General features: G+C 33.3%; 2 protein-coding genes across 4 annotated transcripts in view; one reads left to right on the top strand and one right to left on the bottom strand.

Moving 5' to 3' along the window:
- Positions 1-13,934, top strand: part of LOC111695658 (dedicator of cytokinesis protein 7) — a gene marked incomplete at its 3' end in the record, with an annotated part of 66,180 nt that overhangs the window by 51,153 nt on the left and 1,093 nt on the right. The window contains 10 exon segments of the mRNA XM_023465055.1: positions 151-288; positions 643-734; positions 1,238-1,364; positions 1,979-2,081; positions 2,531-2,612; positions 2,713-2,868; positions 3,327-3,432; positions 4,056-4,172; positions 4,392-4,496; positions 4,698-4,816. Coding sequence (XP_023320823.1) covers positions 151-288; positions 643-734; positions 1,238-1,364; positions 1,979-2,081; positions 2,531-2,612; positions 2,713-2,868; positions 3,327-3,432; positions 4,056-4,172; positions 4,392-4,496; positions 4,698-4,816 — 1,145 coding nt within the window.
- LOC111695659 (uncharacterized) lies at positions 5,873-13,208 on the bottom strand. Of its 3 annotated transcripts, XM_023465058.1 has the most exons (17): positions 12,982-13,201; positions 12,093-12,187; positions 11,702-11,777; positions 10,452-10,536; positions 10,206-10,265; positions 9,922-9,967; positions 9,646-9,651; positions 9,303-9,442; positions 9,052-9,154; positions 8,826-8,912; positions 8,353-8,447; positions 8,153-8,234; positions 7,826-7,872; positions 7,264-7,368; positions 7,003-7,041; positions 6,292-6,393; positions 5,873-5,984 (listed from the first exon to the last, which is right to left on the bottom strand). In XM_023465058.1, exons 1-17 carry the CDS (start codon positions 13,109-13,111, stop codon positions 5,951-5,953), a joined length of 1,332 nt encoding a protein of 443 aa, XP_023320826.1. In that variant the 5' UTR covers positions 13,112-13,201; the 3' UTR covers positions 5,873-5,950. The 3 variants fall into 3 exon arrangements, with proteins under 3 accessions (XP_023320826.1, XP_023320824.1, XP_023320825.1); XM_023465056.1 differs by lacking the exons at positions 5,873-5,984; positions 6,292-6,393 and adding an exon at positions 6,505-6,661 and having other exon boundaries at positions 12,982-13,208; XM_023465057.1 differs by lacking the exons at positions 5,873-5,984; positions 6,292-6,393 and adding an exon at positions 6,505-6,661 and having other exon boundaries at positions 12,096-12,187; positions 12,982-13,202.

A 13,934-nucleotide genomic window follows, 5' to 3' on the forward strand; every position in this document is an offset into this window, starting at 1 on the left:
AAAGTTTAAAATATCAATGGTTCACTCCATCTGGTTGCATGATATAAAAAGAGCTGAGAGGATTCGAGTTTGCGGCAAAGACTCAATTCGTTTGTATGGTGTTTCTTAATCTTATGCAAATCATGTTTTATAAGATTAATGTCCCCTTAGGTCCTGCTCCCTTGTCTCCGAACCCCGATGGGAAAAGATGGAATAGACACTCTTACTCTGCTAGCGGCAGCGCAGTACAGTACAGTGGGAGTACACGAGTACCCCCAGATACTCTAGATGCCGCCAGAACACCACAAGGTACAGTACAGTACAGTACAGAGGGAGTACACGAGTACCCCCAGATACTCTTGAAGCCGCCAGAGCCCCACAAGGTTGATTTTCTAATCTTGAACTTACTTTTAATATTTACCGAATATAAGTACATTTAATCTAATTCAGGAAAAAGTCGGAATATTCAAATCATTTAATGGTTTACACAAATATTTAATTTTAATATAATTTGAAATCTTTCTTTAGAGTAACCCATGGGAAGTTTAAATCGACAAAATTATTTATATGGGAACCTGACCTGCAGTGACCTGAGTTATATATATTTTAGTTGTTGGTCAATCTAAAAGTTGTTTTAGCGGTTATTTTACTTTTGTATTTCAGTGTGGGACACAGATCTGGATCTTATAATTGACGGAAACCTGTCAACAGAGATTAGTCTGGTTGTACTAGACACTCTAGCTGTCGTAGAACAGGTATACCAGAAACCATTGCGAGACTAGGAGCCGCCATTTTATACGGATGTCGTCTTACTTCATGAATTCAAAATAAACTGAAATTTCTTCTCTTAAAATCCAGATTTAGTGCGTGATTTTTGATCAATTTATTTTTATTATTAAAAACTAAATTAGTTTACTTTAACATTAACATTTAAAAAACGTAAATTTTGTGGATTCTTACAGCGGTAGGATATGCTTGCTTGTGTTTCCAATTTCAAGAATTATTATGTGTATTTAAAAATTGGTCAACAACCTCTTTAATAATTTAAAAAAAAAACACTGTTTTTTTTATTTTACACTTATTATTGTTATTTCATAGTTTTATAATTATAATTTATGTCCGTTTATTGGCGGTTATTATTAAAGGTGGCTTTGTCTTGATTTCCTCTTGTAGAAGAGAAAATTAATTTTTTTTCGGTATGCCAGGATACCTTTTTTAAAACTTATTTTTGTCGATTGTTAATCGTAAACATATTTAGGTTGTGAGTCAGACTGATCAGTCTCATACCCTTCTTGCATCAGTATTGCGTGTAATCCTTCACGCTCTTAACACAAACCAGTCAACCAACCTTCTCCAACACCTATTCTCTATACAACGATCTTTAGGGATACAACCAATATCAATTCTTCCTTTTTCCAATATTTTTCAATAATTTTTAAAATTTTTACCCTAAAAAATGGAAAAAACGATATCTTGGATCGTTTTCTGTCAGGGTCAAAGTTTGGCATACAAGAGCAAATGTGTAGAAAAAAGAATTGTGAAAAAATTTGCTCTTTTTACATTTTGCCAAATTTAGAGCCATAAAGTAAATATATGCACAAACGAACCAACTTAATGCACATCAATATATACAGGGTTACCCACAAAGGATGAGACTTCAGAGACGATTGTGCGGAATTTTACAGTCTGTTTTCTTTTATTCGTGATTTCCTGCATCTGTTAAACTTGTTTCTTTCTTTGCTAAATCAACAAATATGCCATTTAAAGCCCACATTCAAGGCAGAAGACTTAATTCAAACTTTGGATTGTCAAATTAAAAAGTTTGAGTAGTCTTTACAGTCTCATCCTTTGTGGGTACCCTGTATAACAGCCCTTTATTTATCTAAACTTCTCACACACAAAAAAAGAGCTCATTGAAGAAAAATGGTGTCCCCCCTTTTGTCCCAAAATTCAGTCTTGTAGCGACAATTAAACAAAGAAAATATGATTGTTTATTTAGTTACTAAATATCCAAATCTTCTGTTTGATGAAACCACTGAGCACTGTGCCGCGCTATGCAAGAGTTTACTTAAACACTGCTCGTCTTCAATATCTTCAATCAGGTAACTACAAGGGATAGTATATCTTTCGACCTATGCACATATGCTATACTACACTTCTGACCTACGCATCATCCGCTTTCCTACACTTTAGACCTGCTAGCACGTGGTTTTACAGGGGCTAGTGGACATGCGGCGGTCGGCAGAAAAATTGTTTTAATCTTCGCAGATAACCCTAAAATAATACCATAGATCTGATATTGTAGTAGGTCAGAAGTAGACGATGTAACATTACCCTACAAGGTGTCCCAATAAACATGGGAATTGAGAGACAACTTGAAAATCGTATTTGATTCCCAATAATTTGTAAGTCTTCTGAGCTTTCAAAAACGTAGTTAACCATCTTAGTATGCGGGACTGCTGTATGTTCTCCAACCCCTTCTGTAAATTCAGTACAGATAATCTTCATGGTTTGAACGCAGTTGCTGCTTCATTTTATGCTAAAATTTTAGGTCTCAAGCCTCTGCATCCTTGTATCTACTGATGAGACAAAACTTTGAAATTGGAAACAACTTTGCCAGAGTTAAGATGCAGGTAAAGTAAAACTATTGGATGGAGTGGATGGATAATTAAAAATTAATTAGTTTATGAATTCTTTGACTGATTGATTGATTTATTGAAAAAATTACAAAAGGTGACGATGTCCTTGAGCTCCCTGGTGGCAGAGATCAGCTCCAACTTCAAGTTCAATGAGGAACATCTGAGGAAAAGTCTGAAGACAATTCTAACCTACGCTGAGACAGATTCAGAACTCTCAGATTCATTCAACTCATTCCCAGAACAAGTCCAGGTAGGAATTCAGCAGTGTTTACTTTGGAAATTACTTTATACAAAATCATTTAGTTTATCTCAACCCATGACCAGGGACATAAATTCCTTTCAAGGATATTATGTTCCTTCCTCATGCCGCCTTAATCACTTAATAATTTGTATACTCTATTGTTCCGCGTCCCAGTGTCCCTGCTGGTTCCAAGCCAGGACAACATAATAAGTGGATTTCAAATTTGGGAACACTCCTTATCGTGGCTTACCACTTATAGTCAGGGCTCACCCCTTAACAGTCCTAGCTTTCTTTCTCATGGGTTGATGTTTGCCATTTTAAGATTTAGTTGGTATTTTCATAATTATCTTGTGATATGTTTTTCATGAATATTTAAAATCCCGCTTCAATTTTAAAATAACCTGTCTCTCCTCTTGACCAGGTACATGAATAGTTAATTACACATCTCCATCCTGAACTTTGTTTAGGACTTGGTGTTTAACCTGCACATGATCCTGTCTGACACGGTGAAGATGAAGGAGTACCTGGATGATCCGGAGATGCACATGGATTTAATGTATAGAATTGCAAAAGGTAATGAAGGGGTATATCACGTGATAACGATATTGCACTGCCATTTGCTGAAGCTCTGGTGAGGTTATACGGACTATATGTAATTATATTATCAATTGTATCTATTCAAAATGCAAAATAAAATTAAAATATTATAACAGGAGCAAACCTGAGATTCTCAGGCTCCTGTGGGATATCGTTGTTTCCAGATTGGTTGCATATTTGCTAATTATGATCTGTTTAATTCTTCAACTTTTATACAAAATTGCATATATATGAATTTTTGCATAAATTTGACACAGTTTTATATCAGTTTCTCAGATACATGTTTTATATGTATCATTTAATGCCTGAGATTCTCAGGTTTCAACCTATACCCCCCTTTCATTAATCCTTTAAGTCCCTTTAATGAAATTATTAACTTAAGATTACAAGCCATTTACCTTATTTGTATGTGTTTTTTTTTATAGGAAAGTAGTTTAACTAGGAATAGCTGATGCAATACTTTCATGTAAATTTTTCATCAATCTCTTCGGTTAAAAAAAACTTCCTAAGGCCAGATTTGCAATTTGAGCCAGATCAAAATTGGTGTTTTTTCTAAATTTACAAATGAAAGCTTTTTCATTTCTTGATGAATTTCTTAGGTTACCAGACTTCCCCTGACCTGCGACTGACATGGCTTGAGAATATGGCAAACAAGCATATTGAACATAAAAACCATGCAGAAGCTGCCATGTGTAAAATTCACTCTGCTGCATTAGGTATGTTGTCTTAACTCTTAAAAAAAGATTTTCTTGGCCATCCCAGTTCGCAATATTCCATGTTACCTTTTATCCCCAGAGGATGGAAATATCATTTTTAACAGATAATAAAGCATGATATTTAATATTCATATTGAAGATGGATAGATATTGATATGTCATAGATATGTTGGAGAATTGGAAGTTTGTATATATTTTGTATGCCTTTGTTTTGTTTAGTGTCCGAGTATCTCCATATGCTAGAGGATAGGAAATATATGCCCAAGGGAGCTGTTACCTTTGCTCAGCTAACACCTAATGCTATCCACGAGTCTGCAGTTTCAGGTTAGCAATTGAAGATGGGTCCAACCCTCATACTCTTTAAGTGTAAGTTTAAAGCTTTCCTCTACTATTTGGTTTTATCCCTCATTGTCTGGTCAACAGATTGTATTCCTGTATCAAAGCTTGACATTTTCTCTTTTCAAGTCAGAAATTAGCCTCTGGAAGTGATTGTCTTTATCCTCTACCATTGTTTTTATTATCCAGATGATATTGTAAGTCCGGATGAGGAAGGAATATGCACTGGAAAGAATTTCACTGAAAATGGACTGATTGAGTTCCTTGAACAAGCGGCTGATAACTTCACACTGGGTGGGATGTTTGAGGTAGGCTTTTGTTATTTTAGAAGAATGTTATTATATTTTATTGACTCAGGGGATGATCAAGTGGCTAGTGAGATATTAAACATCTTATTAATGGTATGGATGCTGGCCAAATTGGTTTTGGCGAAGGAGAATTCCGTGTACTTGAAAACATTTATTTATTGCTCTAATATTCAATGTTTTACTTTTCGATCAATTTTGGTTTTTTTACAAGTTCAATTTTGGTGTTTTTACAGGCCCAAAACTAGGGGTTTTTTAACGTAATTTGCCATTGGAAATGCATAACTTTAATATATCTGTGGATAAACTTTATCTTAAAACAGATTGCAATGTTTAGTCTGCAATTTGTTTGCCCATTTAAACCAAGTTTTTTGGGCCTTGCTCACTTTACTGGCCTAAAATTCTGCTTTAAGCTCATTTAAAACTATACTTAATGACATCTAACAAATTTTGTTTTAAAATATTTGGTATTTTTCATACAAATTAGATGTGTAACAAAATCGCAAGTTTAACAGGAGAGCATGTTATCTTATGACTGATAAAAAAAATTAGAAGTTTTTAATTTCCAACCATTTTTAGCACCTATAAATGATTAATTTATTTGATAACTAGAGTTTTAATGTTGATTGTTTGAGTTCAAAACCAATACTGCATCTCTTGATAACATCCACTATGCTATATATTCCTAGGAATGCATAGCAGAATCAAAACAAAGCATTGGGGGCTCCCCTTCATTCATATTTACCATAATGATGACCCTTCATGAATGAATGGGTGCCAAAAATGGTTGCATTGCTCAAACTTGGTCGTGTTGCTGGGATTTTGCCACCAAATATTGGAATTTAACCTTTAACTAGATACATTGCAGAAGTCAGAATTGAGTTCATATTCGGGCTGAACACCCATTTCTCATCCAGGAATTGAAACTCTAGGTTGAGAAATGGGGCCTAAAGCTTCCCCAACATTCATGATTTGATTTGATTTGACAAGTATACTAAGCATACACACTATTTGGATGAATTCCTAATGCATTATGCATTAAATGATTGCAAATTGAAATTAATACACAGGTGGATTATTCTGTGCAAGGATTTATTTATTAAAAAACACTAATATAATGACTGTACCAATTAGTTTTCAATACAAGTTCTTTGCCTGTCGGAGATTTCTTCTAAAAATACACCATCATGATTGATACTTCAGTTTTAACCCTATCAAAGTCTTTAAAAGTTGTTTAGAACAATGCTAATGCGTTAAGGACTAGCAGAAATTGGAAAGTTATATTATCTTTACTATTGTATTTTTAATTCAAAGAAAAACAACCAATTTTTCTGCCTGCATTCTGCAATTTTCCTAAATATCTTAAACATGAAAATAAATAATTCAATCTTAAGGTAAAAAAATTATGGCTTGAAAATGAAAAGTATTAAGAAAAGAATGAATATAAATCAAAAATATTTAAGCACTATTTTTCATACCTGATGCTTTCCCCTATTATATCTGTACTGAGGATGAAATCATGCAAAGGAAATGTTGATGGAAGATCCTTCCATTCATCTCTCCACCATTCCGTCACATTTCTATAACAAGGACAATATGTGCTTGATTTTTAAGTATCTTTCATCCCTCCACTATTCCCTCACATTTCTGAAACAAGGACAATGAGTGCATAATCTTGAAGTATCTTCCATCCCTCCTGCATTACATCACATTTCTGAAACAAGGACAATGGGTGCATAATCTTGAAATATCTTCCATCCCTCCTGCATTATGTCACATTTCTGAAATAAGGACAATGTGTGCATAAACTTGAAGTATCTTCCACCCCTCCTCCATTCCGTCACATTTCTGAAATAAGGCCCAGGTGTTCTAATCATGGAGTACCTTTAGATTGTCCCTTTTATCTATTGTTATCATAAAATTGTGCAATTTAATCAATCTGTTATCAATCTTGTACTGGAGGAATTTTTAATTTTTATTTTTAAATTATTAGATTTATCTTGAATTGGGTATTTTCAATTTATTCATTTTTATTTATTTATTTATTTATTTATTTATTATTTTATTATTTATTTATTAAAGAATTATTTAAAAATGTTTTTAGAATATCTTCATATTAGGATTAAAATTTTAAGATATAAATCTTATTTTCGGAAACAGTCCTCCAAATTTTTAGATTGTTTTCTTACCTATTTACTGCATCTGCCATTTCTCTTAGACCACTCCATCTAAAGGAATCCAGAGTATAGAAATACAGATAAGAATATGTGTGCACCAAACTTGGTTCATTTTTAAAATTATCATGAAGTTTGAAGGTCATCCCTAAATGATAATATTGAAGAATAAGGGACTGAATCATAAAATAATCGCCCCAGGATAGATTGCATTCATTCCTATATTCATACATTCTAGTCCTCTGTTTTTATTTACGATTCTGAACTTTTTTCAACCTGCCAAGTATGATGTCAGAAGCTGTTGGTGTAAGTTGACAGTTAGGTTTCCATGGTTGATAATCAGGGTTGTTTTGGGCAGTCTTCACTTCTTCCTCTAGATACCTAGTATGACCAACATCACACATTCAAGCAATGCATGATAATTTTCTTCAAGGTTAATGATTAAATAATACTTTGCTTTATCAATCTCTTAAATTGTATGTGATCGTTTGACAGTAGGGTGACTAGAGCATGATGCTTCTTCTGCAGAGTGATAGGGGTTATCTTTTTTTTAAAGATTTGTTTTTAATAATGATTAACTAAAGAAAATGCAGAAAGAAAAATTAATGTTACCATTAACCATTACCCACCAATTCCTTATACTTCTGAATTCACAAGTTAATTCATTCGATTTTAAATGGGCGTTTAATCCTTATCACTTTGGATTAGAGATTGACCTCAATTATTATAATTTTTACTAATAGTTATTTGTTTAGTAGGGCTTAGCCTTTATCTTCATGGAATGATGATTGATTATTATGATAAATATTAGGGTTTTCTTAAATAGTGTATTGTCTTCCTTCTGAGGTCTTCAGGCTCATTTACATCCCCCCATTTCTCCAACACCTTAAGAATAATGTTGACACTTTAGGTTCTTTACAACAGAATTTTTATTAAAATCTTGGGCGATAGAATATTTTTATGTAGATTGTCCAATATGAACAAAAGCTGTGTATTAAAAAAATTTTGCATATTTTAATACCTTAATAATTATGATATTTTGGCTAAAATCTTTACAAAGTACTTCGTAGAGATGTTTTAAAAAAGAAGATCAATGCAGAAAATCTACAATCTGCATGACTGAGTCTGAAAAAATACCTGCATTTGATTTTCATTTCATCCTTACCTCTGGATAAAATAATGTTGTATCTGTATGGATATCATTGTAAGTGATGATTATCCTTCCTTCATCTTCTGGCAATCCCTCTCTTTAACCCCATAATTTATTCTATATTCCAAGTTGACAAATTTCAGTGTTTTTTGTGTGTTTTGCTTACAATTCTTGAACCCCTGGATGGTAATATGTGTCAAAGTAAAATGGGGTCCCTAGTCCAAATATCTTGTAGTGTTGTATCCCATCCCAGTTCTCCTGGTGTTACCAGCCATCTACTAAACTTCTGCAGGAGCAATTCCTTCCATACCTGCAAGATTGTAAGAATAAGACTAAGTCATTCACACAGTTTGGGAAGATATCTCTTTGTTGATCCAGTTCCACATTTTGGTTTGGGTCTGGATTTGCAAAAATGAGAATCATTTTGCTAAATTTGGCTCTCAATCTATTTTTAGAGAACAGTGGCCGAATTTAAAGAATTTGAGCGGCGGTTTAAATTTAAGCCGCGGTTTAAATATGGTTGGTTCCACTTAAAATTGTATCTAATGTTTCAAGATTTAAGTCGGCGCTTAATTTAAACCGCGTTTTGGCGGATTTAAACCGTGGCTCGAATTCTTTAAATTCCATCTCTGATCAAGTATTGTCTGGTTCTAAAATATTGAAGAAAATTTTTTTTAACTATACTCACTGTGTGGGCCTCCTCATCCCAAGGTTGATCAAACTTATTAGTTTCCCAAACCACTATATCTTTAGATGACCTCAAATACTCCTGAACCTAATATATTGATATTTGGTCATTTAAACTGAAAATTTAAGATTAGATTTAAAGTTATTACAGTTAGTCCAAAAAGTCTTATCAAAGCCTAAGGTTGGTAATGGTAAGCTAAAGGTTGCAACCATTAATATTTACTTACTTGGCGAATTCCTTCCTGCATGGGATGTGTTTTTATAATTCCATGAACTAACCAAAAGGTATCCTCCAGAGTTGGGTAATATCCAACTCTTATATCCAGGAACCTGTATTAACCACATATTGTCCAGGCAATATTTTTATCTTAATTTACTTTGTTTCCTTTTCCCTTTGTTGTCATCTTTCGACTTTTTCTTTTAGTTTTACATGTGCATACAAATGTTGTAGGCATCTCTATACTTATATTTTCTATACCTGGCACCCCAGACTAGCTGATTCTGTATATCCTCTTCTTGTGCGTAGACTGCACTTGTGGCAAGGTTGTTATCCCCTTCACCTAAGTAGTCTCGGTAAGCACCTGAGAGATGACTTGCGGCTAGCATCATGGAACCAATCTAAGATTATTTTTATTGTTATTATTTCATAGCAGTTATGTGTGCTTCATAGGGACTTGGCATGTCAACATTTTGGATTCCTGGATCTAGATCTGGATCAGCAAAAATATGTGAATCCAAGGATTTAAATCTGAGTGGCAAAATCTTTAGCTCTGAAAACCCAAAGGAACTATTGAAAAAAGAGATATTAGGAAAATAATTACCTTCATCTGTTAAATTTGGAACAATATAAGCACCAAAATATCTTTTCTTTTCTTATCTTTTCTAATTTACTAGTTAATTTTTAAATTGTAAAAATGCATCATATATAGTTCTTCTTATAGAGGATGTGGAATTCATTTGGATTACAAAACCATATGCATCCATATAGAAAATGAACTGCTTACGTTATTTGTTTAAGAAATACTGGTGAATTTAAACATATTTTAATTTAAAAATCTTTTATTAAAATGCATTAAGAAAAGTTTATTTTTGATTTCCTCTTTAAGAAATTCTCTGTTCTCCCACATCCAAGATGGCTGCGATCTGTATTATTCCATTTTAAATGAAAGTTTCCAGCGTTATGCAGAAAAATTTGTCCTCAGTTTATTAGAAGTTTTGGATTCCCAGAGAAGTTCTTTAGATTGTTGGTTAACTAGGTTTTAAATTAAGGTTGTTTCTTTTTGTTTGTTATATATATTTCTGGTGTTTTTAAGTTATTTAAAATGAAGAATATTTTATGTATTTCTATGGGCATATTAAAATTGTAAGACAAAAATGGTTCCTTAGACAAGCAGAAGCTAGTTCCTCAGTATTGTTATCATTTTTCACCAACCATCTTACACTGAACAACAAAATTCACCATTTTTATTTAAAATGGTATTTTTTAAAGCATATGATATAAACATGCAAAATGAATGGGTTAATACTTAAAAATAATTGGTAAATTGGATTTAAATTATTTACCCAAAAGGACTTGAGTTTGTCCTGATAGATTTTTTAAGATTCTTATTATTATAACTAAAACCACCTGTAGTCAAATACACATAGAGAATTGGTTCCAATTTCTTGGACATCAGGATAAGGGAGCTGGAAATTTGTAGTATAGAAACCATCTGAATAAAGGCATTTTCACTGTTCAGTGGTCACTAAGAACTCTTAAGAAAAAATAGCAGTGGTATCTCATATTTTAAAAAAAATATATTTATTTACTAATCCAATGAGTTGACACATTATTTTAAATCCTGATACAGTATTAGTCAAGGGCGTATACAGGGGGGGAAGAGGAGCAGTGCCCCCCAGACCTGTAAAATGGAGGGAGCATAGCCCCCTCCCCCCCCAGAACTCAGAGCTATCACACTTTTAAAATCTGAAACTGAAGCCAAATGTTTTGAATTTAAAGTCAAATTTCCCCCCCCCAGGAGCTCCTAGGGGGGGGGCAAAAAACAAAATTTGGCGCTTCGCACACATTTCGGCTCCACCTAGATTTATTTCTGTTTACGCCCTTTGTATTAGTTTATTCATTTTGAATTTACTAGCTTTAGAACTTTGTTTGTGGATTCAACGTTGGGAGTCTTTTACAATTATTATCTATCCAAACATCAAGCTTTTTTAAAAACACTTGTTTTAAGATGTTTTGAAAGGAAATCAAGTCGTATTGCTTTCTGGCATACTAGATTTATAGAATATTATGTATATGATGAAAAGATCCAGAAAGAGGCCTGTTGTGGACAGACCACCTAGCCATTAGATGAAATAAGATTATGACAGTTCACTGTGGACAAGGGTCAATTTGATTTCGAAATGAGAGACTTCTTAGTGACTTGGGGCAAGTACCGGCCTGACCCTATCCTATGCCAGTTTGGTTTAAAATTTTATGGCCCGGCTAGAATTTTACAGAATCTGGCCTATTATAGGCCTATTTGACCACACTAGCTCAGTTTAGTGTGATTTCAATCAATATAGACACATTTTGACTCCCTTATTTCAGTTGATAGGATGTTCTTTAATGTAAAAAGTAGAACTGTTAAGAATTCTTTTTCTGCTTCTCCTGATGTAAGATTGGACTCAGGCTACTAATTTATCATTATTATTATTATTATTATTATTGTTTTTCATAGCGTTTATCTTGGAGAAAGAATAAGCACTATGTCTCTCAGGGATTTCCTGCTGAGTCAAGGTAATGTGCATATAAAACAGAATGTGAGGACAAGCCAAAGGTGGTCTTTTCAAGCCCACATTACATTTTCTGATGAATTAAGAATAGACAAATCAAATTACCTTGATATAGGGCAGGATATATTTCCAGCACTGTCTCCAGCCCTTGATTCAGCTTTATTACATCTTTGTCTGTAGTCTGCAGATAATCAAGTGTTTAAAAGTTGGAACTTAAATATTGTATATTGTAGATTTATTTTAGCTTACATTCAATTAAGAACCAAACCAAAACAAAGAACCCAATATAATTTTTTTTAAAAAGATGGTCATTAAATATTGTAGATTGTAGATTTATTTTAGCTCACATTTAGTTAAGAATCAAAACAAAGAACCCAATATAATTTTTTAAATAGATGATCATTAAATATTTTTTTTCAAACTACCAAAATTTGAAATGCCCCTGGGAGATAAACAAATAAACATAAACCAACACTTATCTCTGTTTGGGTACCACTACCTGTTTGCCATACCATGTTATTTCCAATCTTCGTTTGATAATGGTTCCATCAGGTTGTGTGAATGCCAAAGGATTAATGGATAGATAGATACCTCAAAAAGGTTTAATTTTTTCAATGATGAAATGTGTTGCATTTATAGATTCATTTATAGATTCATATAGATTCACTCCGAAAAATAGTTTCTTTTATGCAATTTAATTTAAAATTTACCAAACAGTTATATAAAGGATTATGCACATTGGATGAGACTGTTAAAGCGACCTGAAACTATTTAAATATGACGATTCCAAGGTTTTATTGCCTTGAAAATAGTCTTTAAATAGCTCATTTAATAATTCGGCAAATGTCCCAATGTGCCAGTAGAAAACCTATAGGCAGTCATCAAGCAGGGTTAGATTCGAATGAGATCACAAACTTCAACTCACTGAAGCTTAACATCAAGAGGATATGGAGAGAACTTGACAGTGACAAGGCGTTCTGTAGAAAAATGACTGATTCCATCCCTAGGTGCCTGGGAGCTGTCATCGCCAAGGAAGAAGAACAAGAATACAAAGAAGACTATCAGAACAAAGTTTGATAGTGATGAAACTTGAACCTTATATAACCTTATACCAATAAACCGTTTTAGTCATGTTAACATCGTGGTATATTCAAAAGTCCTGAAAAATTTTACTCTGAACCCTTAAGCTATTAAAATACTGTATTAAAGGTAGTAGACTTAATTCAACCTTGGAATCATCATGTAGACTTAATTCAACCTTGGAATCATCATGTAGACTTAATTCAACCTTGGAATCATCATGTAGACTTAATTCAACCTTGGAATCATAGTTTATGAGTTTCAGATCGTCTTTACAATCTCATTCTGTGTGGGAAACCCTGTACCTGGTTCTAAAACCTCAACATGATCCTGATTTGCATGAAGACCAGATACAAGAAGGGCCAGGAAAACAAGGGTGACAGAACAGTCAAACATTTCAGTACTTTCTAAACAAAAAAGATCTATTTTCAACATAAAGTGGTTTCAATAATTTTACTTAATTGTCACTAATTTTAGATACAACCGATTTTATTGAAACACAACTACACTCGCCTTAAAAATGTGTTTTTAAAAAATCAGATAAAGTGCCCTACGTTGCCCGTAGCATTTTTAGAAACAATTTAGGGTAGCCAGGGATTTCCTGAAAGATTTCAACCAATTTGATTCATCCGTTTGGCCAGCTATAGTATATATATGTATATATACAAATATATATATAGGGCGAAGGGCTTTATTATATAGAGATATATAGGTGCAAAGATATAGATATAATTGGTGCTTTAGAAGATTTTAACCAACTAATGTTAAAACGAATTTTTATCTTACATTGTTATCAAATGTGTAATACTAAAATATAGAATAAATGTTGTTATCTGTATCTTTAATTCCAGATAGATAATAATTAGCAGCATTAAAAACAAATGTTTGTTCACACGACTCGAAATGAAATTTTCCCTTTTTTCAAAATGTTTTCGTAGGTTTTTTTTTCTCGCTGAATTGAGGAAAATATATAAAGGGGATGGTGGAGTTGGCACATTTGATGTAGGGGGGGGGGGGCCCTGCCTTCATTTTTGGTTCAAATCTTCCAATTTTTTGGGTGCACGCCTAATTAGGGTTCGAAATTCCTATAATAAAATAAAATTGAACTTTAATGACCTCTAATGACCTCTAATGACCTCTAATGACCTCCAGGATGTGGGTATAATGAGGGTGATGGGGAGAAGAGGGGTGGAAATTGAATAATGATGATGAGGACAAGGGGTGGGGGGTTAATAATGAGGTTAATTAAGAGGAGAGG

This window comes from Eurytemora carolleeae, unplaced genomic scaffold, assembly GCF_000591075.1.
Source record: "Eurytemora carolleeae unplaced genomic scaffold, Eaff_2.0 scaffold234, whole genome shotgun sequence".
Classification (NCBI taxonomy): domain Eukaryota; kingdom Metazoa; phylum Arthropoda; class Copepoda; order Calanoida; family Temoridae; genus Eurytemora; species Eurytemora carolleeae.

What these genes read in the sequence shown, in the direction of transcription:
- LOC111695659 (XM_023465056.1), bottom strand. Translation starts at nt 13,111, where the DNA reads ATGTTGAAAATAGATCTTTTTTGTTTAGAAAGTACTGAAATGTTTGAC. An exon ending in TGTTGAGGTTTTAGAACCAG is followed by an intron (nt 12,188 to 12,981) that starts GTACAGGGTTTC and finishes AACCTTTTTGAG; the next exon opens with GTATCTATCTATCCATTAAT. An exon ending in CATGGTATGGCAAACAGGTA is followed by an intron (nt 11,778 to 12,092) that starts GTGGTACCCAAA and finishes GATTATCTGCAG; the next exon opens with ACTACAGACAAAGATGTAAT.